The 27,495-nt window shown below is 37.4% G+C and overlaps 1 protein-coding gene across 1 annotated transcript in view; it reads left to right on the plus strand.

Moving 5' to 3' along the window:
* FRK (fyn related Src family tyrosine kinase) overlaps positions 1-27,495 on the plus strand; it is an 89,439-nt gene that overhangs the window by 49,288 nt on the left and 12,656 nt on the right. Inside the window, exons 3-5 of the mRNA XM_067702309.1 lie at positions 19,153-19,316; positions 21,006-21,174; positions 23,706-23,864. Coding sequence (XP_067558410.1) covers positions 19,153-19,316; positions 21,006-21,174; positions 23,706-23,864 — 492 coding nt within the window. The remainder of the gene's footprint in view (positions 1-19,152; positions 19,317-21,005; positions 21,175-23,705; positions 23,865-27,495) is intronic.

The raw sequence follows: 27,495 nt of genomic DNA on the forward strand, positions 1-27,495 counted from the left end.
TATTATTGTTATTGCCATTAATGTAAATTTGATGTTTGGCATTCCATAAGCATTTATATTGTTGCTTAAAGTACACTTTCGGAAACATACACCTTGAGGGATAAAACTGAATTTCAGGCGAGTTTTTTCAGAAAGGATTTTGCATTGCACATTGTAATTTTACTTTAGGCAGCTCTGCATAGGAAAATCTCTAGAGTAGTAGAGGGAATTCCAGATTCATCCTCAGCGAAAGCTTTTTAAGAGCGCATGATAATAGATTGAAGATAGTTGAAAAATGACAGAGGACATGAGGCAAAAAAGTTCATCAGCAGTGTTCAGGGTGATGCATCTAGTAGCTGATATCATTTATTTATATACTGTCTATTTCTTGAACAAATATTTGAGTGCCTAGTCTGTGCCAGGCTTCTGCTGGGTCTACGGCAGCAAGGAGAGTGAGGCACAGTCCCTGGCCCCAGTCTCCAGGAGGGTGATAACACAGCTGTCTGGTGAGACAAGAGGGGGCAGGGGCCAAGTCTCAGAGAGGAGTTAGGAAGGTTTTACAGAGGAGGCAGCACTTGTGTTCAGTGTGTGTCACAAGGTAGCTGTGTGGGAAGGATTATTCCCGGCAAGGCAAAGGCACAGAGTGGAGGGTAGGGAGTGGGGAGGACAGTGCAGGTGTGTGTGTGTGTGCGCGTGTGTGTAGATGGGGAGCAGAGGTGGAGGAGAGGAGGAATGGCCAAAAATGAGCCTGGAAAGGAAAGCTGGAACTAGACTGTTCAGGGCCTTGTATACCATGTTGGGGAATTTGGAGCTTTTTCTACAGGTCCAAATATAGAGGGAAGTTTTAGGCAGAAAGTGACTCGGTCTGACCTTTGATGACAGAGTGGAGAACAGAACGGATGAAAGATTTATAGGTAATAGTCTGGGGAGAAGTGACGGGGCAAACACAGAGGCATCACTTGCTGCTGTCTGAAATCACAGGTGTGAGACAGAAGTCAGTCAGCGTTCCGCGGAGTAGGGCCAGGGAACCTACACTCAGCCGGCTGCACTAATGCTCCTCTGTCCCCAGAAGCCTCACGGCCCCTCTGTTGCTCTCCTTTTTTTATGGGGCAAGTGTGGGAATGGCCTTAGGACTCTCGATAGCAGTCTTTGCTTTGGTGCTAAGAAGTGAGTTTGGACATCAACTATTTGCAGGGTGGTTTGAAAAGCCCAGCACCTCTGGACTTTGGCACCATGCGAAATTGCAGCTTCTCTTTTGTAGAAAAGGAACCATAGGGCCTGTTGGAAGTTGAATTCAGCTGCAGTCCTTCTTGCTGGCCATAGGGGGCGATGGTGGGACCGGCCCAGTGGACCATTACCATGCCATCTAGAAAGAGCTCCTGGGGCTCTTTGCTAGAGAGTCTTGTTTATCTCCACAGGTGATGGCTTGATCCAGGGCAGTTTTGGCAAATAGAGGGTAGGGCATGGAGGTGAGAAATATTTAGAAGATAGAGCCAACAGGAATTGGTAGTTGATCAGAAATGGGGTAAAATAAGGGAGAATGCAGAATCTAGGATGACTTGCAGATCTCTGACTTGAGTGATTGGGGGATAGTGGTCAATTGAGCCAAGATGAGGTCCATGGGAGGATATACTTTCAGGAAGAGAGAAGAGGGGACCAAAGGAATTAAGTTCAGAGGTGTTTGAAGTAATTGCAGGAGGACATACAAGGGGCCATTATCTCTTTTTTGACTTGTGTCTGCTGATTTTGAGCTGAGAACTCACTGTGATACATCTCCATTACAGTGAACATGTAGGTCCCATGGAACGTGCAGGACTTTTATAATAGTACTTTGTGATTGCTATGAAGTCTCTTCTTGAGAATATAGGTAGGTCTCTGTAGCAACATAATTTAATTTTAAAATAAATATACTAGAATTTTTAGAACGAAATAAATGTTTTATCCTTCAAAGGAATAGACTGCTGTTGTTCAAAGTATTGCAAAAATGGTAGAACTCCCTTTCCAGAAAGGATATCACTTTATGTTAAAGGCCTTAGCTGGGCAATTATATGTTCATTAAGTGCAGCTTTGATACGTGGAATTGACCAGAGTTATCTGAAGCCACTTTCTGAATAATCTGGATGATTAGCCTGAGCGAAACCATGGACTTGTAACTTTGTAAATATTTCTGCATGCCTTATCAGTTAGTTCTGAAGGCAATTCAAAAAGTAATGAGAATAACAGCAGCTTCATTAGGGAAGATGTGTATTCATGTTGACCTTGTGTGTATCCTTCATGTTGAACTTACATATTCAAAGAGTCTTTTATATTTATGAGTAACTCTTTCACTGTAGGTAAAAGTGTGCTTCTCAAACTAGGTTATACAGTCCTTGAGCCGAAGCAACATACTTTTATTGCTTCTGTTTCATGCTTCTTCTCTATCTCCATAGTTCCTAGTACAGTTTGTAAAGACAGTAGATGCTCAAACACTCACCTCTTTACACTATCATCTAACAAGAGCAAAGATAAGCAAGGCCATTGTCATATTCTTAAACCTCTGAAGTCTGGACCATGTAAGATCACAAATAATCCTCTTCCTTGCTGTGTTTCAGACTTATTTTAGAAAGACAATTTCTCACCTTAACAGGTTAGTTGTTTCCAGGTAACAAGACTTTTGTAGAGGAGACAAAATTGGAAAAGGATGTCACTTGCATTGTGGCCCTGTCTCTCTCCGCCTGGCACAGGGTTCAGACCCAAACTCACTTTCCACCAGCCACTGAGATACCATTATTGCTCCCAAACTTTTTTAAGACCTGCTGATTCATTCTAATCTGATGCTGACCAATGGCAAAAGGCTGTGTGTTTCATTGTCAGTCCTCTGAGCCTCCATTTATTCTTCATTTAAAATGAATGTGGACATAGTGGCCATAAGAGTGTGTCAGGAATTCTATTACTATTAACCATGGATGTAAATACAATTGTATATCCCAAGGAGGGGCAAGTATTAAGTGGTTGGAAAAAATTGCTCCTTGAATTTATTATGCAATGAAATGTCTGTGGATTCTGGGAGCATTTTGATATTGGTTAGAGATGATGTTTTGCTTTTTAAAAAATACACAAGCTGCAGAAAGAAATTTTTGTTAATAACTCCAGTACCTCATATAAAATGTATTGAATTTTAAACATGTCGGTGCCATCTTAGAAAATGCCTTTTAATTAAAGTCATAATTTAGTTGTGTTCAACTTAATTACAAATATCATTGCCTATAATAGCAAGTGGCTTTTTGGGTCAGTTATCGTATATTCTGCCTTTTCTTAATGTTACTACTGATAAATTATATTCAGATGTTTTAAATACTCTATAAAGTTAAATTAACATTTTATTATGTAGTACATATATCTGTGTTTGTGTGTGTACACAAACATACACACACAGATGCACAGGCAAAGAACTTTTTTCTCTAGGGCACTGCTCATGGAGAAATATTCTATTTTATTGAAAATCCATGGCTAGCATTTCTAGAAGTTGCAGTATTCTTTAGGGTGCTTGCATTGTTTTTTCTTTTGCTTCTCTGTGAACACCACTTGTTGACTCATCTAAGTTTTCTCTTCTCTTCTGCTTACCTTATTTTGTTTATTAAAAATATCTTTTCTGTATGAGTAGTTTGAGCTATTTGGAGGCAAGCACAACAAAGAACTGATGCATATTATTGCCCTTTGAATGTAACTTTATAGTAATCAATTCCAGATATTAAATAAATGAGAAGTTGATAAGTCACGTGGAGGTTGGTGAAATTGCTACCTTTTCATACTTCATGACATATTCCATTCTCTTATTTTTTTTCATTTTATTGGCTGCCAAATTAAATTGATCCTTTATTTACATTTTGTCCAATGTTGTACTTCAAATGAAGATAGCAGCTAGCTAACAGTCATTTAAGTTAGCATCCCCTTGAATAGAAATTCAAGAATATACATAAGAGATACAGAATCAGAGTAGCCCTGTAAACTGAGTCTATCAATCAATGATTTGTTAGACTCTAGGTAAATATTCTCCCAACTTCAGTGTGAATACAGGTGAACTGACATATAGGAGCAGACTTTGACTTTTGCATCGGTCAGGGCTAGTCATAAAGAAGGTGCGAGGATACTTTGACCCCTGCTCAGTGTGTGCCCCTATCTTAGAGAGGCAGGACATGCAGATACCAGGAAACCAGGCAACCACTGTTTTGGAACCGACTTAGTGATTTTGGTCTTCCCTGGGCATCTGTGCATAGCCTCCCCCCACCCTGCCTTTTCTACATCCAAGTGGAACAGAAGCTTCCAGCACAGTAAATGTTATAAGGGCAGAAGATGACAGATGATGACTGTGTGTTGCAAATTAGGTGACGTTAACCTTAAAGAAAGAAGGAAATAAGAACTCTGTTCTCCCGTGATTGTGTTTTTCATACATTCTTCTGGTTAAACAAACAGCTCAGCATTGCTGCCTTAGTTTGGGCTGCTATAACAAAATACCACAGACTGGGTGGCTTAAACAACAAATATTTATTTCTCACAGTTCTGGAGTCTGCAAGTCCTAGATCAAGGTGCCAGCAGATTTGATATCGGTGAGGGCTCTCTTCCTGATCTGCCTTCTTGTTGTATCCTCACATGGCAGAGAGAGAGAGAGAAAGAGCGCTCTGGTCTCTTTCTCTTCTTATAAGGGCACTAATCCCATGATGAGGATTTCACCCCCATGACCTCATCTTAATTACCTCCCAAAGACCCACCTCTTAATGCCATCACATGGGAGATTAGGGCTTCAACATATGAATTTGAAGGGAAAACATTCAGTCCATAGCAATTACAAAGGACTGGATTCTATTTCTTATGGCAGGCATGCCAAGTGAGTAGGAGAATATCCACCATTCCTCCAGCAAAGCCACAGGAGCTGAACATTTGCTAGACATCGGAAGTATGGTTAGAGGCTTGGTGTGTTAGCAGCCCTGCTGTGCGTGTGCTAAGAGAAGGAAATGTACACTCATCTAAGTGGATGGAAAGGAGGACCAGTTGCATATGTTTTTCTCCTGAGCATCAAATTTCTTTGCATTCAAGGATGAGTATAATAAAAACAAAAGTCATGAGATTCTGGATGCTCAATAACAAAATTTTCCAACTTATGTTCTAGAACAGGAATTCTTTGGTAAGTCAAAAGCATTCCATAAGACAGAGGGTTTAGGAGTTAAAAACATTTGAAGAACACCTCATATTATATCTTCTCTGCCCTGACTCAACAAAAGCACATTAAAGTCTCAGAAGTCCTACAGCCAAGAAAGTTAGTTTTTCAACCCAGAGTTTTCCAAATTACTTGATCATAGAACCATTTCTTCTTCTCTCAAACATGATTTGGGAAAAAATAATTGTATAATAGATGATAAACAATAACCTGAAGATGTAGAGAAAACTCGTTTTTTGAGACATAGTCACTAAAAGGAACAGAAGAAAAAAATTGAAAGCATTTGATTTGAAACTATAAAATACAAGAAAACACAAACTATGAAATTAGGCATCAAAAGGGGCATGAAAAGACAATAGATGGGAGATAGGAAGCAGAAAAATTGTCACTTTAGGGATGTAAAGAGCAGACTTGAGATGCTCTCTAGAGAGAGAAGAGAAATCAATGAAAATACGTAAGGGTAGATCATGCACAAACAGGAGACATTTCTTTGACATTTAGTAGAATAATTAAATGGAAGCAACAGCTAAATATGTAGTAGAAGAAAACTTTCCTGAGTTAAAAAACAATCTGTGCTTGTAGATTAAAAGTACTCCTAGTTGTTCTAAGTAGCATAAATGAGAAGATACATACCTAGGGTATCTTTTCAAAATACTTTAATATCAGGCATAAAGGAAAAATTCTCTGAGCATCCAGGAAAAAAAAAATTACAAAACAATTCCACACCATTAAATACCAAAACTCAATATAAACATATAGAGTCTTTGTTTCTCCCTAACTTTATTGATAAAGTTGAAAAGATAACTATGTCCTTTCACCTAAATTCATCAGTTGTTAACACATGGTGACATTTACTTTCCATCGTTCACATATCTATATATGTCTCATATATGTAACATATATGTAAGTTGCAGGTATTATGTCACTTCACCTTGAAAAGCTTTAGTATTAGTATGTATGTCCCAGGAATAAGGACCCTCTCTTACATTATAACAACCCCATTATTAACCCCCCAAATTTTCACACTAATGCAATAATATTATCTACCATAGAGTACATACTCAAATGTCTCCAAATGTCCTTGCTAGCCCTTTGTTTATTTATTTGCTTTTTGATACAATAAAGGATTATGCATTGCATTTGGTTCTGTACATAAAAAGTCAATTTTCAAAAATATTGGCAAGAATATTTTGAATTATTTTTTAACCATTCATGTATTCATTGATTCATTCATTCACCCGTTCATCATAGAACTTTCCTTTGTGTTTGCTATACGGCATAATTGTGTAAACAACTAAGCAGTTCACACTATAACGTGCACTTGATTATTATGCATATAAAGCACTAATATGCAAAGTGCTTTAAGAATCCAGAAAAGAGAACTGTTATTTTCTGAAAGGGATTAAAAAGGGAGGGCATTACAGGGAAATGAGACAACAGTCAACACTATACCAAATAGTGAGTAAGAGTAAGTGGAAAATAGCATGCATAAAACTTATTTTTCTCTTTAGATAATGTTCATTCTTAAGAATCTTTCTTCCTTTGAAAAATCAGGTGATGCTCCTTAGATTAAAAATAAATCATTTTCTGTGATGCACTTTTGAACCCTTTAAAAAATAAAATGGAGATCTGTAAATTGTTCATCCCTTGCCACCAGTATGCTTTAATAACTAACAAGGTGCTAGATTGTATGTATTATAAATGCGATCATGATAAATTCAGTGTGGGTTGTATTTTTGGATAGCAAGACATTGCCAGACCTGAGGTACCCAACCAGTTCTCTCTGGGTCTTGGGCTTTGATAATATATAAATTTAATGATCTCAAACTGGGAAAAGGGGGAAGGATTAAAAGCAGAGTTGAGCAGTGGAATACAAAAGGAGGCACGGATAAGGAAGAACATTTGAGGCATGGTGCTGAATTTTGGGTTGAACAGAAAACTAAGCCATCTCCGCTCTGAAAATGAAAGTCAGAGACCAGCAGGCCTTCCAATTCCTCCTCCTTACCACCAGGCTTGAGCAATTTAGTCCATTTTATACTTCAGGGAAATAATAACTAAATAAACGTTTATATTTCAAGGTTACCTGATTCTTAAAGTATCTAAGCAATTTCTTTTTGTTACTCTAAGTGGCAAATACGTGTTATTGAAAAAAAATTGTAAAATTAAGCTTAACCAGAATATTTCACATGGTGTTTATACAAACAGGGACATTGTCTGCAATGCTGAATGCTATATGTGTACCTTTATTTTAAAACCAGAACACCATACTGGCTTCTGCTTTCTGCTCCCCACTCTACAACTGCAGCTACTGAGGGCTTTCAGTCAAACATGTGCCCCCTCTTGTGGCGTGTCAAGAAATAGCATGCCATCATGGAAACAATACAGTAGTTTAGATTGTCTGTTTTCATGACCCATTAATTTATAGGAAGGGGAAGAATATCTGATTTTAGTTGAAAAGAAGTTTATAATTTTAAAATACCTCTAGCAACTTGTACTGTAAATATTAAAAACATCTGACTGGCAGTAATCTTACTTTATTAATGTCAAAAAATTGACCAGGGTTTACATTTTTCTTAATGATTCAGGTATCTAGTTTCTCTGTAGTGAAAGTTACATAAGATGTGTTCATAATGTAAAAAGTAAATGAAATAAATACAGTACAATTTAATAAAAGAGTAGCTTTAATTTTAAGCTGTGTATTTAAAATGATATATGTATATTAGCTACTTTCTATTTGTCAGCATTGCATCTATCATGAAGTCATTTCTAATGCATTTTAGAAATGTGCTTTGCATTAAGCTATTAGGTCTTTTGGCACAGGGATTACAATTTAAGAAAGTATTCTGTTGTCTTAAAAGCCTATGCATGGCAGAGACTAAATTTATTTCCTTATTTGTTTCAGCAGGGCAGGGACTTTCCTTAAATCCTCTCTCATAGCTATCTCCCTTTCACCTGCAGATGCTTTAAAAACGGTTTTGCTAGAAATAAAATATGCAGGAAGCAAAAACATAAAAGGAAAGAAGCAAAAATTATTTTCCTATTTTCATATAATTTTAGTAAGCATCATTTTCTGTATATCTCTTATGTGTATTATCCTGAACAAAATGATGATCCAGGCCTTAAAGAACTTGGGATTCATTCATTCATTCATCAAATACTTATTTAATGCGTACTATGTGCAGTTGGTATTCAGAAGGCTGGGCTATAGTGGTAAACAAGACAGTCCCTGACCTCATGAAGTGTCTATTCTAGTTGGCAGTGGAGGGGAGATGCCAACTAAGTAGAAAAGACACACTCGTATAGGAAAGATATCTACTTATTTGTTGTGTTACTCTGGTTTTTACAAGACTAAGCAAATAGTGGAAATCAAGGAAAGCATTTTGATTTTCTTTCTTTTTTTAAAATTTTTATTTATTTTTTGGCTGCATTGGGTCTTCTTTGCTACGCACGGGCTTTCTCTACTTGCGACGAGTGGGGGCTACTCTTCGTTGAGGTGCGCAGCCTTCTTTCTCATTGTGGTGTCTTCTCTTGTTGCGGAGCACGGGGTCTAGGTGCACAGGCTTCAGCAGTTGTGGTGCTCGGGCTCAGTAGTTGTGGTTCATGGGCTCTAGAGCGCAGGCTCAGTAGTTGTGGCGCACAGGCTTAGTTGCTCCGTGACATGTGGGATCTTCCTGGACCAGGGATCGAACCTGTGTCCCCTTCATTGGCAGACAGATTCTTACCCAATGCGCCACCAGAGAAGTCCCACACTTTAATTTTCTATACAGACTAATGGTAGGTTGGAGTAGAAATGAGGATTGCTTTCTTACATTGGAAATTTGAGAGAAATCTGGAAGCAGAATATTATGCTAAGATTAACTCAGTTGGGAAGATGAGGTCATCAGAGTGTCAGTTGGATTCTCCCATTAAACAGTAATAAACTCTGCAGCCTGGGTATGGCGCTCTCCTTGGAAGGGCGAGGGGGGAAGGGGAGGACGTACTGTTCAGACTCTTTAAAGCTTCTGCTAGGATGTGCCATATATTGTGTTTGCCCACACTCCAAAGCAAGTCACAAAGCTGCATCCTAAGTTCATGTGATGGGGAATGATGCTCCACCTACTGCAAGCCATTGCAAAGGCCAAGAGAGAATGATTCACTGACCTCATGTCTCATATAAGTAAATGCAATCAAAGGGCTCAAAATCCAGTAGGAGAGGTACAGTATAAATTACAGGAGCAATACTGTGAATGAATTCAATAGCAGAAGTCGATGTGCAGTGGGATATGAAGGGCCAAGTGAGCTGCTCTGCTTGCTTAAGTCTAGGGGCTTAATGGAGGAGGAGACGCCTGAAATGGGCCTTGAAAAATGAACTTGTCTATAGCACGTAAATAGAGTGACATCGTAGTTGGAGTGAATAGTCTGTGCAAATGCACAGAAACAGAAAACACCATGGTGCATTCAGGAAACTACAGATAAGTGTTTAAACGTTGAGGGTAGGGTGCAGGAGAGAATTCCGTTAAGGCGTGTGAACTTTAGGCGATGGAGTGCCCTTGAAGAGCTTTAGAAAGGAGAATAACAAATTCAGATTGTGTTTTAGAAGAGGACTCTGGTGACTGTGGAAGCTGGATAGTGATGCAGGACACAGGGAAAACAGTGTATGAGCTTACTGCAGTGAGCTTACTGCAGTGGTCCAGAAGAGAGACTTCAAGGAGCACGCCACAAGGTGATGGCAGTGGAGAGTACGGGCTGCCAGGACATAATGCTCGGTCAGAGATGAGAAGTCAGGGAGAGAGAGGATTCGGCGTGACCCTCAAATCTCTAGCTTTACTGTCTGGGTTTCAGGGTGGCAGTGCCATTCACTGAGATAGAATATTCAAGCTGGGGAGGAAACTTGGGGAATAAGATAATGTGAATTAAAATTTTGACTTGGTACATTTGAGGTGCTGGCAGGGAAGTTGAGTGAGCAGCGTAGCAGAGAGAGACTGGGGGGTCATTACACATTCAGTACAGTCATCAGAATCCAAATGTCTGCAATATTACTAAGAATCGTTGTGAGAGCTGATATGCTGGCCCAGGTGAGAACCAATATAGAAGGAGAAGATGGAGGCAGAGAAGCCTGAGAACCAGTAAAAATAAGAAAAGTAGAATCACTGTGTTAGATGGAGGAATGTTCAACCTGTGTTTCCCTTTAAAGGTGTCAGTTGCAGAAATAGACCTTCTCTGCAGCATTATCCTCATCTCAAGATTAAATAGTACCAATAAGCATCCTTGCTCCCGGAGCTGTGAGCAGTGTCTTGTGAGAGTTGCCTAAAAATACTTGCTGTTTGGCAATAGAAGGAGACAGTTGGTGGAGGGATTAAGAATGTGGTGTGGGATTCAGAGTCTCGTTCTCTGGTTTTGACTCACAGAATGAATATTTACCTGCTTTGTATCCAGGGGAAAAGTACTTAATCTCCCTCGACTTTAGTTTCTCCTCTGTAAAATGATGAAAATAATATCCATATCCCTTAGGGTTGGTATGAGAATGAAATAAAATACTTCACAAAAAAGCACTTAGCACAGTGCTTGCTTAAGGCAGGTGCTCAATAAAAATCCAGTTGCTTTTATGTTTATGCGTCAAGAATACTACCTTTTTCACAGAAAGATGGAGGTGTTGGCCCACCTTGCATTGGAACGTGTACTTTGAACTGTTTTTCTGGGGTAGTGGTGAGTCATCCTGGGTACCCATGGTTGTTTACCTGGTTCACCCCTGAACTAGTGAGAGTCATTAGGAAGATGGCTGGCCAGCCTTCAAAGTGTAGCCTGTGACTAGGAGATGGTTTGTCTTTATATGAAGTGTTACGTGAACATGACCTGAACTGTGTAGGCCGGAAGTTATGACAAATGAAACCAAATCTAAACAGACTTATGTAAACTTTGCCTAATACTTGTCCGAAATAAATAAAAGGAATATATCTTATATCAAGGGTCCTCATTTAATATGATGAAATTTCCAAGAATGAGAGCTCTCTGCTTTTGGAAACATGAAGGAATAATGAGCAAATTACCAAAAGCTGTCTTGCATATGTAAAAACAATGAAAAAATGGAAGGACACAGTATTCTGCTGTGAAAATCAATTAGCTAATACACGAGAAGGTCCTTTGTATTTTCACAAGAAGATAAAAATTGATTTCAAGGTATTTCAATTATCATCCATTACATATCTCCAGGACTTTCATGTTCACTCTGTTTAGCATGTCTCCTCATTACCGAAATGGGGTGCAGAGAAGAAGAGAGATTCAGGGACTGAGTTCTCCTTCGTAATAGAAAAGGCTTCCCAAGAGTTTGGGAAGAGTTTGATAGGGACAGGAAAGATGGCATTCTAAAAGTCCTAAAACATTCTCCTGAGAAATTAGTAAATTATTACTTGAAAAAAAAGAAAACAACTAAACAAAACAGGAAACAAGAAATAAACAGTTAAAGGTTTCTACTATTTCTACTGTCATTCACAGGACACCCTAGAAGACTAGACTTGGATTCCAACCCTGCGAACAAATAGTAGTTTATTTTGAAACTCTAGACTCATCAGTAAAAGAGGAATTTAGACTAAATCATCTTTAAAATTTCTTGTCATTCATATATCATATTCACCTTCCGTTGATAGAATAGTAGGACTTGCAAAAACTGTCTAGTCTCATGTTGCTCTTTCTGAGATCTCTTATAATTTGAAACTTCTAAGGGGAGCATCAAACCTCCCATGAACAGAAACCCCAGAGAACCAGCCTATTCTGGTGTTGGACAGTTCATTTCATTAGAAATTCTTTCTTATGTTTAGTAGGTGTGCCATTTTATTTGATTATTTATCACTTCATTTGTGAAAGGATTTAAGTTGGCTTACGTTGCTGAAACAGTGCAAAATACAGCTAAACATAAAAAACATAAACATAAAAAAGGCAAATCAATGAAAAAGAACAGAGAAATAGATCTTGCTGAGCCTCAAATGGGAGAAAAGTATCACAGGTTAGAAATCAGTTTAGCTGGGAGTTCTCTGGCAGTTAATGCAGAATGGGAACCATATTGTGCTTCTCACTGGGTTATGTAAGAAGAGATGCACTATATTTTAAGCGTTAAGTTCAAAGAGAAATGAGTTCATGGGGGTCTTTATATAAAGAATATCAAGTATCATTATAGTCAGTGTCTTGAGACGTATATGTGGACATTGTCTTAGGTAGTTAATTCTTATGTTGCCTCTCTAACAAAGTGGGAAGCATTATGTATATATTTTTATTTTAAATTCACTATACCTTCATTACGGTGGGTTTGGAAAAACAGAGTAAAATACTCACAAATCTGCCAATCTAACTCAGCTGTTACCATGTTGGCAAATTGGATCATCTTGGCCCTCATGCAGTTATGGTTTTCACAAGGAACCTCAGCTGGGTTCCTTCAGCAGGAAAGGGCTCCAGGATGTGTGAGCAGCCAGATGTATCCTCATGTTTAAAATAATACTATGCTCTTAATTCTGTATCCCAATTATTTCACTTAACACATTTTATTTCACTTAACACATTATCTATTTTTTTCTTGTTACTACATAATTTTTATGATTATCGTTTTAACTCTTAATTTTCAGATTTGCTACAATTTTCCAGTCATTTAATGCTGTAAAAATGCTGCAGTGAACATTCTTATACGTATTGCTTTCCCTGTTTTGGCTGATGAACAGTAGTTAGTTTCCTATACAAATGTTTTCATTGAATTTCATGTTGGAAATGGGCCCACGTTAGTGGACATTATAAGAACCAGCCCTTTGCAATGTGTTAGTGTATTTACTATTAAGAATCTTGATGATGATATTGCTTATTACATTTGCTCTGTGTGTGTGTGTGTGTGTGTGTGTGTGTGTGTGTGTGTGTTTTATGAAGACCTATGTGAGAAGTTTCTCTCTCATTTCAGTACCAGCAATAGTGTTTTGGGTTTTTTTTTGAATAACAGTTTATTAATATTTTATTCAGGGAATCAGGTAACTGAATGAGTTTCTCTCATGGTTTTGAGCTGTCAAAAATGTGGAGAGCCAAATCTTTGGTCCACATCTAGCAAACATGGACGGACATCTAAAGAATACCTTACATAAAGCATACCAGCCTTGTTCCTGGAGTCATCGTCCTTTCCTTTCCTTTTTGTCCACTTATCTTAAATTTCATTTTATTTTGATAATTTCTGCAAGCCTTTGGATCTTTCTGGAACAAAGCAGCTATATAACTAAGTGAATGCATGTAAATACTTGGATTATTTCCTTAGGGTAAGTTTTGAAAAGTAGAAGCACTGGCTTTCATGTCACATTAAATCTTAATCCAGTGAAAGACCTTCTGTAGGAAACTGAGATAATATAATCCACAGATATAAATTCCTGATGATTTATTGCAGATATAATACTGAATGAGAAGTTAAGAGTCCCAAGAGGAATAAAGAGTCAAGTTGTTTCCTAGAGACTTTCTGTGCAATATCAGATGCTGCAAATGCTATTTTCATGTAAAACTGTGGTAGATACTTTTTTATTATATGAGAAAATATTGAATGTTATAATTATGTATTAATTAAAGTGATACTCATCTTCATAAGATATCATATGTATAAACAGCAAAACTGACATTTTGTTCTGAAAATTTAAGAGCCAGCTTTGATTGGGGATTGGCCTGTTTTAATAAGGAGTTAGACCATAGGGGTCTTGAGGATAAGACCAACAGTTTTCTCAAACATATCCTAAGTATTTGGACAGATATGAGGTTCAAGCTCATGGATTTCCATGCTATATAATATGGAAGAGATAGTTGATTTTTGCACGTAAGGGTAGTTGATTATGTTGTCTTTGACTATAAAAGTACCTCAGCTGGTCTACTGGACCAGTAACAATGCTGAAGACCTCAGGACATGAGAGCTATCAGATGTATCTTCAAATAGATTTTTTAAGTTTTTTGAGTCACCTAATGTAGACATTCTCTTAATGAGTCTTCACTTAACCTAGCAGCTTAGTAGTCAAACTTACTGACTGATGTCCACAGCACACTGAATATGCCTGGCTGGGAGACAGATGACCTTGGGGACCCAGTAGTTGAGTTTTATGCATGAAGAGAGTCAAATCTGTTTGTTCCTTTTGGTTTAGTGGATTTTTTTTCATCAGAAAAGAACAAGTCTTCCACATGATACCACTTTAATATTTTGAGACAGGTGTAATTTCTTCTTTCAAAACTACTCATACAGGAATTCTATTCTGTTTGCTGTAGAACAAAACACAGTGTAAAATGGGTGTGTGTGTTAGATTCTGTTTTAATGGGGGATACAGTGTAATAACTCAATGTAATGTTATTTACTTACTGGTATAGAACTATCTTAACATGATTTCTAAAGCAATGGTATAGGAGGTGTTATCATGATTATAATAGTTTTGAAAAGTACAAACCACCCTTCCAAAGAGAAATCAAATAAACAGGAGTTTACATATGTAGGAGTTCTCTCACACAGAATTAATGGCAGTTTCTTCACTTAATATGTTTGGTAGCCACTATGTTATGTAGCCTTTATTGTGCAAAGAGTGGAAACTTTTACTTTGGACGTGGCTCTCTTGTTGACAATGCTATTTGATAATACTGATATTCTAGTATAGTACTCACACATTGCACATTTAGAAATATCTATCATCCTCTGTGAATAATGACACTCAAACTATCCCTGTGAGAGTATATAGATAAGATCATTGTTTTCATTTTCTAGATAAGGAAACTGAAATGAAATTCCTTGCCAAAGGTCAAAGAACAAATCACTGGGAGAATTAGATTAGGGCAGTGAGTTCTTGATTTTCAATCCTTTGCTTAATCATCTAAGTCATATTGTTTTATCCAGAATGGGAACAGATTATTTTCAGTCAGTAAGAATGAGGCTGTGCCCAGATGATGCCAGAAGACTAGCTGAAAAATGAAAATCTGCTCAATCATTTGTTTATCTGTAAAATGCCAAACTACTTGTTATACTGATATCTTTCACTAAGCCTAATAGGTTGTCTCATGTTTTGCAGACATAGCCTCTAACTTAATGTTTATATTGTACTAAAATTAACTTTAGTTAATTTCTGGAGGGTCTGTCTTTTAAAAACTTAATTTTGGAATATTATAATTATTTAATATGTTCTGAATAATATGTTAGTCGTGTGGTAAATTGAGGAAAAAAGCTCTTTGGAAGTGTTTTTTGATGAAATCTCACACCTTTGTGCAGTGGTAGACAAACTCTTTTCTATCATCAGAAACTATACGATAAGATCTCACCATTAGGAGAAAGCTGGGCTTCTACGTCTGCCACCAACTCTTCTAAATTCATTTGGGCCTGGCATTTAGGATTGAAATCATAAGACTCCATCTATATCACATGTATTCCTGCAGAATCAGTTACCCTGGATGTGAAGGTGGTCAAATAATCAGGTGACCAGTGCCATGGTCCTTATAGAAGGTCATGGGCAGAAATAGCTGAATTCTTTCAATGTTCAACAAACCTTTATTGTATTCCTCATACATACTTACCTGCATCTCTGCAATATATCCTAATTCTTGGACATGTTCTGGTAGATTAAGCAGTTGACAGGTGAAACATTCTCCCCTAGGTCAAACAGCATCAATGAGAGTCAAGATGTAAACTCAGGATGCCTGGCTTTCAGTAGCTCAATTCATTCAACTGTGATGCTACTGAGTTTGTTGAGGGATGATTCCATTATATTTTATATAACGTTTACATGTTTTGCAGTTAAACTACTAAAATGCTTAACTAATCCGAACTCACAGTAATTCACAATAAGAATAGCACAAGCATTATCATTCACTTATAGCCTGTAGAATTTGGAATAGGTTTGGTTCAATAATAAAGATCAAAGCAAACCAGAGAAGGAATAGAAAATTCATTTCTCCTTTGTTCTGAGACCTTCTGAATTCAATCTTTATTAAGAACGACAGTTTGCAAATGTGTGGACTCACTAATATCAAATTTAAATCACTTTAAAAAACCCACTTATTTTGGATTTGATTACTCAGGAATACAATATTAAAAGTGCCTTCATCCTGACTATGGTGTATTGAATTTCCCTGATGTAGCTTCTGTGATCTAATTTTAAAATTTTATATATATATATATATTTTATATATATATATATTTTATATATATATATATATTTCAGTCTTGGCTAGACTGAAAACTTAAATTAACTGCATATAAGTAATCTATGATGCTGGTCAGAGATGGAGTACTTATTCCTGTGTTATGTTGCAAAGCTCAAGAAATTAGATATAAACATGAATGACTGTCCTCTAATAGTATTTATATGCTGGGGCTAAGTTTGTCTTCCTCTATTTAAAAATAAAATTCCAGAGAAGACTTGACTTAAAAGTATTTGTATAATTACCTGTTTAATTTTGCAGCAGACATTTCAGAAGCTTACATTTCTCTTCAAATCCAAGAGTTAGTGACATCATTCATTCATCTAGCAGATGTTTATGTTAGTTGTTACTCTGTGTCAGGCTCTGAGTAGGTATTAGTTCAAGACACAGAGTCCCTGCCCTTCACAGAGCCGCCTCCACTGAGATAAATCCACCATCACAATTAAACTGGGTAATGTGATAGAAAGGAGCTGGGAGGAGTACATGCAACAGGGTGATGGGGAAGGCTGGTTCTGAGGATATAAATTGAGACCTGAAGAGGGGCTGGCTACTAGAAAATTCATAGAAAAAGCATTCAAGTGGTGTTCAAGGCTCCAAGGTGAGAATTACTTTCTTTTTGGTAATGTGTGTTTTCACAATTTGTAGTTTTCTGAAAGCACTACAGAAAGAAATGAGAATTCAGAGAGAGAAAGCAACAGCCATTAGAAATGTTGGAACATTAGAGTGGAAACATATGGAAATTTGGAGTTTTCTTAAAGCCTGCTCTTTTAATGATGAAGAAATGGAGGCCCAGTGACATTGCCATGTTTTGGTCACATACTAGTTAAATTGTAACCTGGGTCTCCCATCTTCCTGTCTATAGCTTTTTTCTATTAAACAAAATTACCTTTATTGTGCTTGACAACTCCAGATGTATCGAAAGTATTGGTTTTTACAGTTGAGAGTTTAGACCTTTATCTACAAATAGTTGGCAAACATTTATTTAGGCTTTCTTTATGATCAATGGCAATTGCCAAAGCCATATCAATCATTGGGATTTGCATCCCTTATTAAGAAAATCACAAAGAGTATTTTAACCTTTCAGTTGTCTATTGACTTTAGTTTCTAGCTTAGAAATCATTAAGTCTTTTGTGATGCATTAAAAGGGAATTCCTAAGTTTAATTTCCATGTATTCCACTTCAGTTTGGAACCAGATATGGTCCATCTTGATTAAAAAAGGAGAATTTTTTTATTGCTTCCCATCACTTCCAATTATAGATCTGTTGGCTTGCTAGACACCTCAGTCATACTTTATGCACTTTTCTTTTTGATAAATGGCAAACGAATTTTCAGGCCAACAATTTATATAAATTGCAGGTATAATTTATACTTAGCTACCTTTCTACTTCTAATATTTTTATTACTTTGTGGAGAAATGAATTGGGGCTAATATTGTTTACATCTCTCTTTGATTTTTTTTGTTAGCCTTTTAATCCATAAACGGAATCTGTAATGAGCTTAGCTCTGTATCCTAATAAAGCCCCTCTTTTTGGTGATGATTATATAAGGCAATTAACATTGCCCCAAGAGTTATAGTCAGTGGGAATGGTAATTTGACAGATCAGAGAGTACAACGATGTGTTCCAGACACTTAAAAAATTGTAATTTAAGAACCTTATATTACTTTTGGAGGAGCTAAATGTTTGCCTGTTCTCTGCATTTTATTATAAAGAACCGAAAAAAATATTCTCCTGTATGCAGATGAAACGCTTTTTTTCAGTTTTATTGAGGTATAATTGACAAATAAAATAAAAAGGTATTTAAAATGTACAACATGATGATTTGAAATATATATACATTGTGAGAGGATTCCCCCTTCTCACATCGAGTTAATTAACATACCTATCACCTCACATATTTCTCTCCGTTTTTGGTGAGACCATGTAAGTTCTACTCTCTTAGCAAATTTCAACTATATCATACAGTGTTATCAACTTTAGTCACCATGTTATATACTAGATGCTTAGAACTTACTCATCTTCTAGCTGAAGTTTTATGCCCTTTTACCAACTTCTGCCTTATCCTGCTCTCCCCAAGCCCATTCCCAGGCAACAATTTTTCTACTGTTTCTATGAGTTTAATTTTTTTTAAAAAAAAATTCCACATATAAGTGATACTACACAGTATTTGTCTTCCTCTGTCTTATCTCACTTAGCACAATAGCCTCAAGGTTCATCCATGTTGTTGCAAATGACAGGATTTCCTTCCTTTTTTAAGGCTCAATAATATTTCTCTCTCCCTTCCTCCCTCTCTCCCTCTCTCCATCTCTACCTGTATTTAGATCTATATCTACACATAGATTTTGCCTTCTGAGAACACTGTTTATTTTATTTTAGTGTCCATGTTATAGAATTTCATGGGAGGAAATTCTCCTTTGTCTCTGTACCAGAAAGAACTGTTTCTAAACATCTTTTGTGATTTTATCTTATGAACACTGTGGTTTCTGAAACTGTTTCCTTCTTTACATTGCTAGAATGACAGAGTCCATTTTATAGCTTGTTTTAAACAAGTATACTAGGCCTCAAATCAAAGTTTATTTTTGGTGCTAACTGTACTCTTTTATTTTTATATTTCCTTTAAAATATGATTCCACATTCTTTTTTCCTTTTTAGTCTGCTGTATGTCCTTTATAAGCTTCCTGAAGTCTTTTCTGAAACAAAGTTGAGAAATAAATAGAATTTGTTAAGATTTTATTCCATGCATTGAAACTATCGTCACAAAATAAGCAAATCTCCTTTGCTTTGGCAAGAAGTTTATTAAAAGGACTTATTTTGGGTTCCAGTTTTAGACAATGGGGTTGTGAAACACTACAGAATCAGAAGACTGGATGAAGGGGGCTTTTTCCTTACCCGGAGAAGAACCTTTTCGACACTGAATGAATTCGTGAGTCACTACACCAAGACAAGCGATGGCCTGTGTGTCCAGCTGGAAAAACCATGCTTAAAGGTGAAATGCTTTCAAGCTGTGTTCCTTTATTTTTGAAGTTAATTTTATTTCCCTCAGGTGTTGGAGTTATTTGTCATGTGATATGTCAGCTCAGAAAAAAAGGTCATTGAATACCCAAGTCATGGATAGGCAAGCTGTGACCCCTGAGCCAATATGGCCCCACACTTATTTTTATAAATAAGCTTTATTGGAGCATAGACATGCTCATTCATTTACAGATTGTCGTTGCTTTTTTGCTATAATAACAGAGTTTAATAGTTGAAACAGAGACTATATGGCTCACAAAGCCTAAAATATTTACCGTCTCATTCTTTTCAGAAGAAGTTTGCCAAGTCCCAACCTCAAGCAACCACTGAACACAGAAAATATTCATTCTTTGCACTAAGAAACTAATCTGGTATCTTGTTATTGCAGCATTTAATGATATGGCTGGAGGGAAAGAAAATTCTGGAATACAATTCTTACTTAGATGATCTGTATTCAAGATTATTAACATGAAATGACCAGGTTCATTATCTGGTTGTCTGCATATAGATATCATTTAACCGTTCTAATAGTTTGATTGTTTGGCCTGGCTGTTTAGTGGGAGGAGGTAACATTTATAGAATTAATCTATATCTATCATTAAATTCTGTTGTTTGCATGTTTTACCTAAATGTGTTTAAAGTTAAGTAGTGGTCATACACCTCAGTGGGGCAAGCCTTCAGCTCCACATCAGAGTTCAGGTCTCATGTACTGTCAGTGGTATAGCCAACCCTGTGGTTTATACCTGGATGACCAGTGAAAGCTTCCTTGTGATGCCTGATTAGAATTCTACAGACAAGTAGAAGCTGAAGAATTCTGTCCCGTATGCAGGGAATTTATGAGCTAAATCCTGAGACGTGAATAGGCAATTTTGGTATAAGTATGTACATCTTAGATGCTACAGGAATGACCTCACAAGAGTATCTAAGCTTATGCTAAGAAATAGTTCAACTGATAGAAAGATATGACTTAAAAATTCTTAGTTTAACCAACATTGTTGAATTCTGGTAGGGAAAAGGGTTTACAAAGCATAGGTGACCTTCTGTGCACTCAAGATACTGATGACTTAGTGGAGGAGATAAGATAAATTTCTAAAGGCAGATGACAAACTAGACTATGCACTCTAGGAGAGCAGAGACCTTGCCTATTTTGTTTACAGAATGGAACCTAGTTGGTGCTTGAAAAATATTTATTTATTAAATAAATGAGTAAATGAGTGAACAAATAAGTAAATGAATTTGAAAAAAGATGAAATTAATTATGAGAAATTTTGTGATACATGTGGTAAATGCTATAGGCCAAAGAGTTGGGGAGATAATTGTGGATGAGATGGAACTTCAGTTTAGCCTTCAAACTTGATTTATGTAGGCAAGGAGGCAAAGAGAACTCCCACCACATAGGTGAGAGGGTGGTATTTGGATGTCATGTGGGACAGATGGACAGCAAGGTGCCCAACTTAGCAGGATTTGGGAGATCAGCTGGAAGAGGCAAAGATACAGATTCTACCACAATTGCTTTCCATTTAAAAGTAATTAGAATAAAATTTACAATATTTTGTTTTTAAAAATGACGTCTCTTTTTAAAAGTACCTAGACTTATTTTCAACCAAAAAATTGTTGAATATAACTTTTTTCTTACGAGTATTCTAATTATTCTGTGAAGCAGATACAAGTCCCAGCTCCCTTTGATTTGTCATATAAAACCGTGGACCAATGGGAGATCGACCGCAGCTCCATACAACTTCTGAAGAGATTAGGATCTGGTCAGTTCGGCGAAGTGTGGGAGGGCCTATGGAACAATACCACTCCGGTAGCAGTAAAAACATTAAAACCAGGTACGAGAACAAGAATGGCAAAGGTTAAATGGCGTATGTTGATACTTATAAGCTCAACTTGCCACTGTAAATGTCCAAGAGGTCATGGGACAGCCAGTGTGGGCACCAAGCGAGGGTTATAATCACTTTCTGTAGTGACCACAGTGATCTATCCCAGCACCTGAGATTTTCAGAATTACTGCAGGTATGATTATGATTTTGAATCCTAATCTTATTAACAACTGAGACTAAACTTTATTGTCCAATCTGATCATTTTTTTCCAAAAAAGGAGCAGCTAGCTATCCATCCTAACACTGCTCTCTAAGGAAGGCCTTTTGGAGGTCAAAAGAGAACAAAAACTCAGATTTCTTATATTAAAAAATAGCGCCATGATAGTTTTCTTTCCAAGAGGAATAATTATTATTGATTTACAGTGTAATAGCAGCAAACAGCTTTGGTGATTGCTTAAATGTCTTCACTTCACTGGGGCCATTAATCAATCTTCTCAGCTATTTATTGCTTAGCAGACTACCGCGCAATAAAGACGAGCCTGAAATCAACTCCCACAGTAGCTCTGACAGGCAAAAATTAATATTTAATGTTGCATTACTAGCTGAGTTGAGATTGGGTCTCTTTTGCTGTGCAGCTGGTCAGCTGTAACCAGCGTAGCCAAGGAGTGCTCTGAGCAGGCTTCCCCTGCAGAGGCTCCTGACGTACCATGGTTTCAGCTCTAGCGGATGGTGTGATCTGGCAATGATTTAAGTGTCCTGCATTCCATGAATCTGACGGCCACCCAAAGCATCAACATAGAAACATATTGTAGATAAATCGTCTGAATGGAGATCATAATTGCTGCTATCACTGGAAACATCAATCAGATTGTTTGGGGGTGGGGGAATGATCCTACTATATCGGTAACTAACCATAGGCCAAACTAATTATAATAACCAAAAGAGGTCCTTTATTATGGTTTGGATGCCTCTTTTATTCTTAGCTCCATTTTGCCACAGTGATTCAAGACTTTAATCCTATTTGATTATGTGGAGCAGATGGAAGTGAGGGAGCTCAGCAAAAATTGATGGAGAACAGAATAGGCCATTTCCCCCCATTCTCCCTCTGTAAGTCCTTGCCTCTTCCCCTCAGCCTGTGAAGAAATGCTTACAGTTGATCTGTCTGGTTTTCCTAAGAATATGACTATTTTTAATAATAATACAAATATAGTCAACACTCATTGAACACATATGTACCAGACAATGCTATTATCCTGACAATGATTTTATGTCAGTAGGATTATTAACCATGTTTTAGAGATGAAGAAACTGAAGTTCAGAGACATTTGGTAACTTGTTCAAGATCACACAGTGAGCTAGGATTTGTTCGAGCCTGGGTAGTGAACTTCTAGACTCTCAAAAGGCATACCAAAGGATAGATTGCCTAAATGCTTTATGTGAAATGATCTGCAGGTCACATGTAACTCTTTCTAACTGCATATTAATAAACAGTCAGAGTGTTAGCTTGGAATGCCAAAGCTTATCCATACCTGGGGTTCAAATATTAGCTGTGAAGTCTTCTATCTGAGAGAATGAGGAACGAAACAGACTCTTTAAGCATCAGTGAAAATGATATTTGCACTATCCATAGTGAATACTGAGATGTGAAACGACAGTATTCCTTCAGTTACAACAATGGCTCTGAAACATCATATCCTAAAAGAAATAAAAGATCTTTAAATGACTAATGAAAGGTAACTCCAGGTATTCTTCTTTCTCTTAGGTTTTATTTGACATTAACTGTTGATTCTTGGCACTTTGCATGGTGAGTCAGAGTTGAGCCATTTAAGTGCAATTTAATTGTAGATGAGTCTTCAGAATAGGCTCCAATATCTCCCTTAACATTTGGTCAAGCTATTAAAACCAACTGTGGAGATATTAATACAGGAGAAAATGTTGAATATCAGCTTCAAGAGGAGGAAAAAAACACTAAGTTTTGGGAGTGGCCCTTGAATGTTTTCCACTGGGCCTACACTATGGATATATGTCCTTGCAGAATTAAAGACATAAATATGGCAGAATATCATTGCTTTTTAGAAACGTTATCCAGCTCTTCCCACAGTGGGTACCAAGGACAGGGCAACTATTAATCTTCTCTGCATCCTGGACAGAAAAACTCACTGCAATAATTAAACATTCAGTGTCTTCCAGTGTTCATGTTAATAGAATGTCTTCTCTTTGTGTTCCTAAGATGCCTGCCTTGTTTTATCAACTAGACTGTCAGTGTTTCCTTTTCCTTCATTTTTCACATGGACCTGAATCAACCTCTCTTCACCTACAGGTCATAATACATAAGCTGCACAGCCCTGATGCGCCAACACATCAGTTATTAGGTTGCCCTGGTTGAACTGATTCTCTTCCTTGATAAATCTGAAGATTTGTGACACTCATGCTCTTACTTTACTGAGAGGCAGGAAGCAATCTTGGTGATTCCCACCAGGCTTCTGTGAGGATAGGAATGCCTCAGTAACATAAAGTGATTTCCCCTCTTCTTGTTTCAGGTTCAATGAATCCAAATGACTTCCTGAGGGAGGCACAGATAATGAAGAACCTAAGACATCCAAAGCTTATCCAGCTTTATGCTGTTTGCACTTTAGAAGATCCTATTTATATTATTACAGAGTTGATGAGACATGGAAGTCTGCAAGAATATCTCCAAAGTAAGCTAAAGACTTAATAAAAGGAAAAAAGAGGAATTTAGTTTAGCTAGTCCTATAAATGTCAATTTAGCAAGGCTTCTATAACCCAAAGGATATCTACTATGGTATATCTGTGACAATGAATGTCTTACCATTGAATTGCTCAACTACTCTTTAATAGGATATATACTGTGTACTCAAAGGGAGGAAAAATATTTATGTAGTGGAAGAACAAATTGTTCACCATAGACATATCAGAGTACTTAAGTGTCATGTGGAAAATTGAAGAATTGATGTTTTTCACGATGCTTTGTTTCCTACAATAACTAATTGAACATTATCAGTCATGGACCAGTATTTTCTATGGCCCAGAATTAAGGGGCATGGAATGCTTTCGGGTGAAGGGAGGGAAAGGTACCCTCATTTTTCTCTTTGCCAGTTTTGGACAACATTGTGCTTGTTGGAATTTAAAATACTTCCAACGGCTAGGCAACATTAGAATATTCAGACTAAAAAGAAGAAATATACTATTACTTTATTTTTACATCTGCTTCCTGTAGTCTGAGAAGACTTAAGGGCACTGTAGAATTTTGATGTTTATTACAAATTAATAATTTAATAAGCCACAATATTATAAGCGTTAAAATGAGATGTTCAAAGAAGTGGAGATCAAGTACTGAGAGAATAATTCATGCTTTAAAAAGAGACATTTTCTATACTTTCTTGGAATGTCAGAGTGGGACTGATAGAATGTATAGAGGTAAAGGGAGGTGAGAATAATGGAACAAAGATATCGGAAAGATAGGAGTATTCTCTCATTTCAGGGTGCCTTGTGAAGCTGGTGATATTAAATTGCAAGACTAGATAGGAACAAAGAACGTAAGACTTGCTAAGTGCTGTTAAAAACAAAAATATACCTAGCTCCCTTGCATAAAGATATCAAATTTAACAGTATTAGATTGTGTTACCCACCAGAGAGAGACTAACCTCAGCCATTGACTCCTTTTGCTTTATTCCCAGGGACAAAAGTATAGGAGCCCTTTCAGGTCATCTCTAACGAAAATGCTTTGTCAAATTAGAAACATTCGCGCTGTTATATCTCACAGTCAATGCTCAATCCTCAGATCTATCAGCAGTATTCAATTCAATGGACACTGCCTCCTTCTGGTAACACTACCTTCTGGAAACACTACCTTCATTTGGCTTCTGGGACACTTCATCCAATGTCCTTTTCTCTTCCTTTCTTGCCAGTGCTTCTCAATCTATGTGATTTCTCTCATCTCCCACACTTCTCAATATCTTGGAATTTTCCAAGACTCTTTTGCAACATCACCAGATTCCTTGCTAATCTCAACCAGTCTTATTGTTTAATAACATTTATGTATTAACCAATTGCCTAAATTATATCCCACCATTACTTCAGAATCATATATCCAACTGCCTTCTTAGCTTCTCCACGTGAACACTGTATCAGTCTGGATAATATGGGTATGATGCAGTAACAAACCCCTCCAAATCTCAGAGTCTTAACACAGGTGTTTATTCTTGCTCTTGCTACATGTGAGATATAGACTGGCTGGTGGCTCAGGTCTTTTGATCACCTTGGCAGCAGCAGGGGATATGACTATTCTCATTCTGGCTCTTAAAGCTTCTGACCAGGAGTGACAGAGGTCATTTTTGTGCCCTTTTCATTTGGTTAAATCAAGTCAAAGGGAGTAGGGGAGTACAGCCCTCTAAAGTGCTTAAAAGCAGGAAAAAACAAAAGTTTCCAAACAGCCCTCATTTCTACTACATATGTCTATTAGACATCTCAAAATAATTTGTCCAAAAACTGATCTCTCATATTATCCTCAGTAATCTGCACCTCTTGTGGTCTTTCCTTCTCTGACAATGTCAACACACAGGCCTAACATCTTGGAGTCACCTCCACTTCTCATATCCTATATCTGACCAACCAGCAAATCCCACTGGCTTGCTTTCCAAATACAGCCAGGATTTTACCACTTCTCAGCACTCCTACTCCAGTCCGAGTCATCATCAACTCTCTCCTGGATTCTGCAGTAGCCTTCTAATTTGTCTCCCTCTTTTGGTTCTTGACCCCTTCAGTCTCTTCTCAACACAGTAGCTGGAGAGATCCTGTTAAAATGTAAATCAGGTCACGTCCCTCCTCAGCCCCAAACCTTCAGTGACTCCTTGGTTCTCTCTGTGTAACCCATAAAGTCCTGCCTGACCCGGCTCGCCATTACCTCTCCGACCCCATCTCCCACAGGTTTGCCCTGGTTCACTCTGTCAACTACACTGCCCTTCTTTGCTACTCTTTGTATCTTCCAGATGTGCTCTGCTGCAGGCCCTGCGCACTTGCCGTTTCCTCTACCTGAAAATTTTTCCCGTTACTTATCTGCACAGCTCATTTTCTCACGTCCTGAAGTCTTTACTCAGGTATTCCCATTACAGCGAGTCCTTCCTGGGTCACCCTCTAAATTCTGAGATTTAATCTCCCTTTGCTGACTCTTCGTATTCCTCTTTCCTGCTTTTTGTTTTCTCTTCCTAGCTGTTAGTTGTCATATAATGCATGACATATTTATGTAGCTTATTTTTAGTGTCTTCTAAAATACAACTTGGAGAGGACAGAGATTTTTCTTTGTTTTAGTGCTAGAACGGTGTCAGGCACACAGAAGGTGTGCACTAATTGTGTGTTGACTAAGTGAATGAATAAATTAATGGATAGATTAAGTCAGGGCTATCCTGAACCTAATACAGTTGGGACTTGTTTTGTGCTTGATATCCGCTTGCAAAGATACGCTTAGTATATTGCAAACTCCTTTGACATTGAGGATTTCTGTGGTTTGTTGATGTGTTTTACTCAGGGTTGAGCACAAACTCTGTCATCTTCTGGGTTGAACTATCAGGGTCAAGTTTACAGAGGCCTTCATTTGCCCGGATACTTAGCAGCCAGGGGGAGTAATGAAGGCATGCTCATTACAGACAATCCCTTCCCAATCAAGAGGATTTGATTTCAACAAAATGCTCTTAAAACGTATCTGCCAGTCTTAAACATCCCATAATGATAAATATTATTAAGCTGAAATGCTCTTGAATAGTGGAACATAACTGAAAATACTTCCTTGCTGCAGATGTAAATTGTCACAGCTCTATGAACGTTTATATCAGTTTTGACATCTGGCTGCTGTATTAGAAGTGTGCTCTGAGGTTGTATGCAGTTCCTAGGCCACTGTACTTTTCACGGCAGAAAATATGTCACTACTCAGTTTCCTTCACTATTGTGCCTGTCAGAGAAAACCTTTTTATATCCACCGTAATAGGATTAGATGTTGTATTTGATAGCTGAAATAACACACATTTTTCTATAGAACCATCTTTGTAGTCCCTAAGCTTGGCTGAATATTTTTTTGTAATACATTTTGCCAAAATGGAAAAGGCTTGTCAAAAAACTTTAGCACTAAGGGTAATTGATGCCTGGTATTTCTTACTGAAGTTTAAAGAGGATAAATATCTGCATTTTTTACTTTAGCTGGGCTTGTTTTCTTTCCAATAAATACTTATAGAGCATCTAGTATATGTCTGTATATTTTCTTTGTTTTACAGATCAAGTCCTAGCATGTTGTTCATCATTCTCACAGACAGTTCAGTT

This window comes from Pseudorca crassidens, chromosome 13 (genome assembly GCF_039906515.1).
Source record: "Pseudorca crassidens isolate mPseCra1 chromosome 13, mPseCra1.hap1, whole genome shotgun sequence".
Classification (NCBI taxonomy): Eukaryota; Metazoa; Chordata; class Mammalia; order Artiodactyla; family Delphinidae; genus Pseudorca; species Pseudorca crassidens.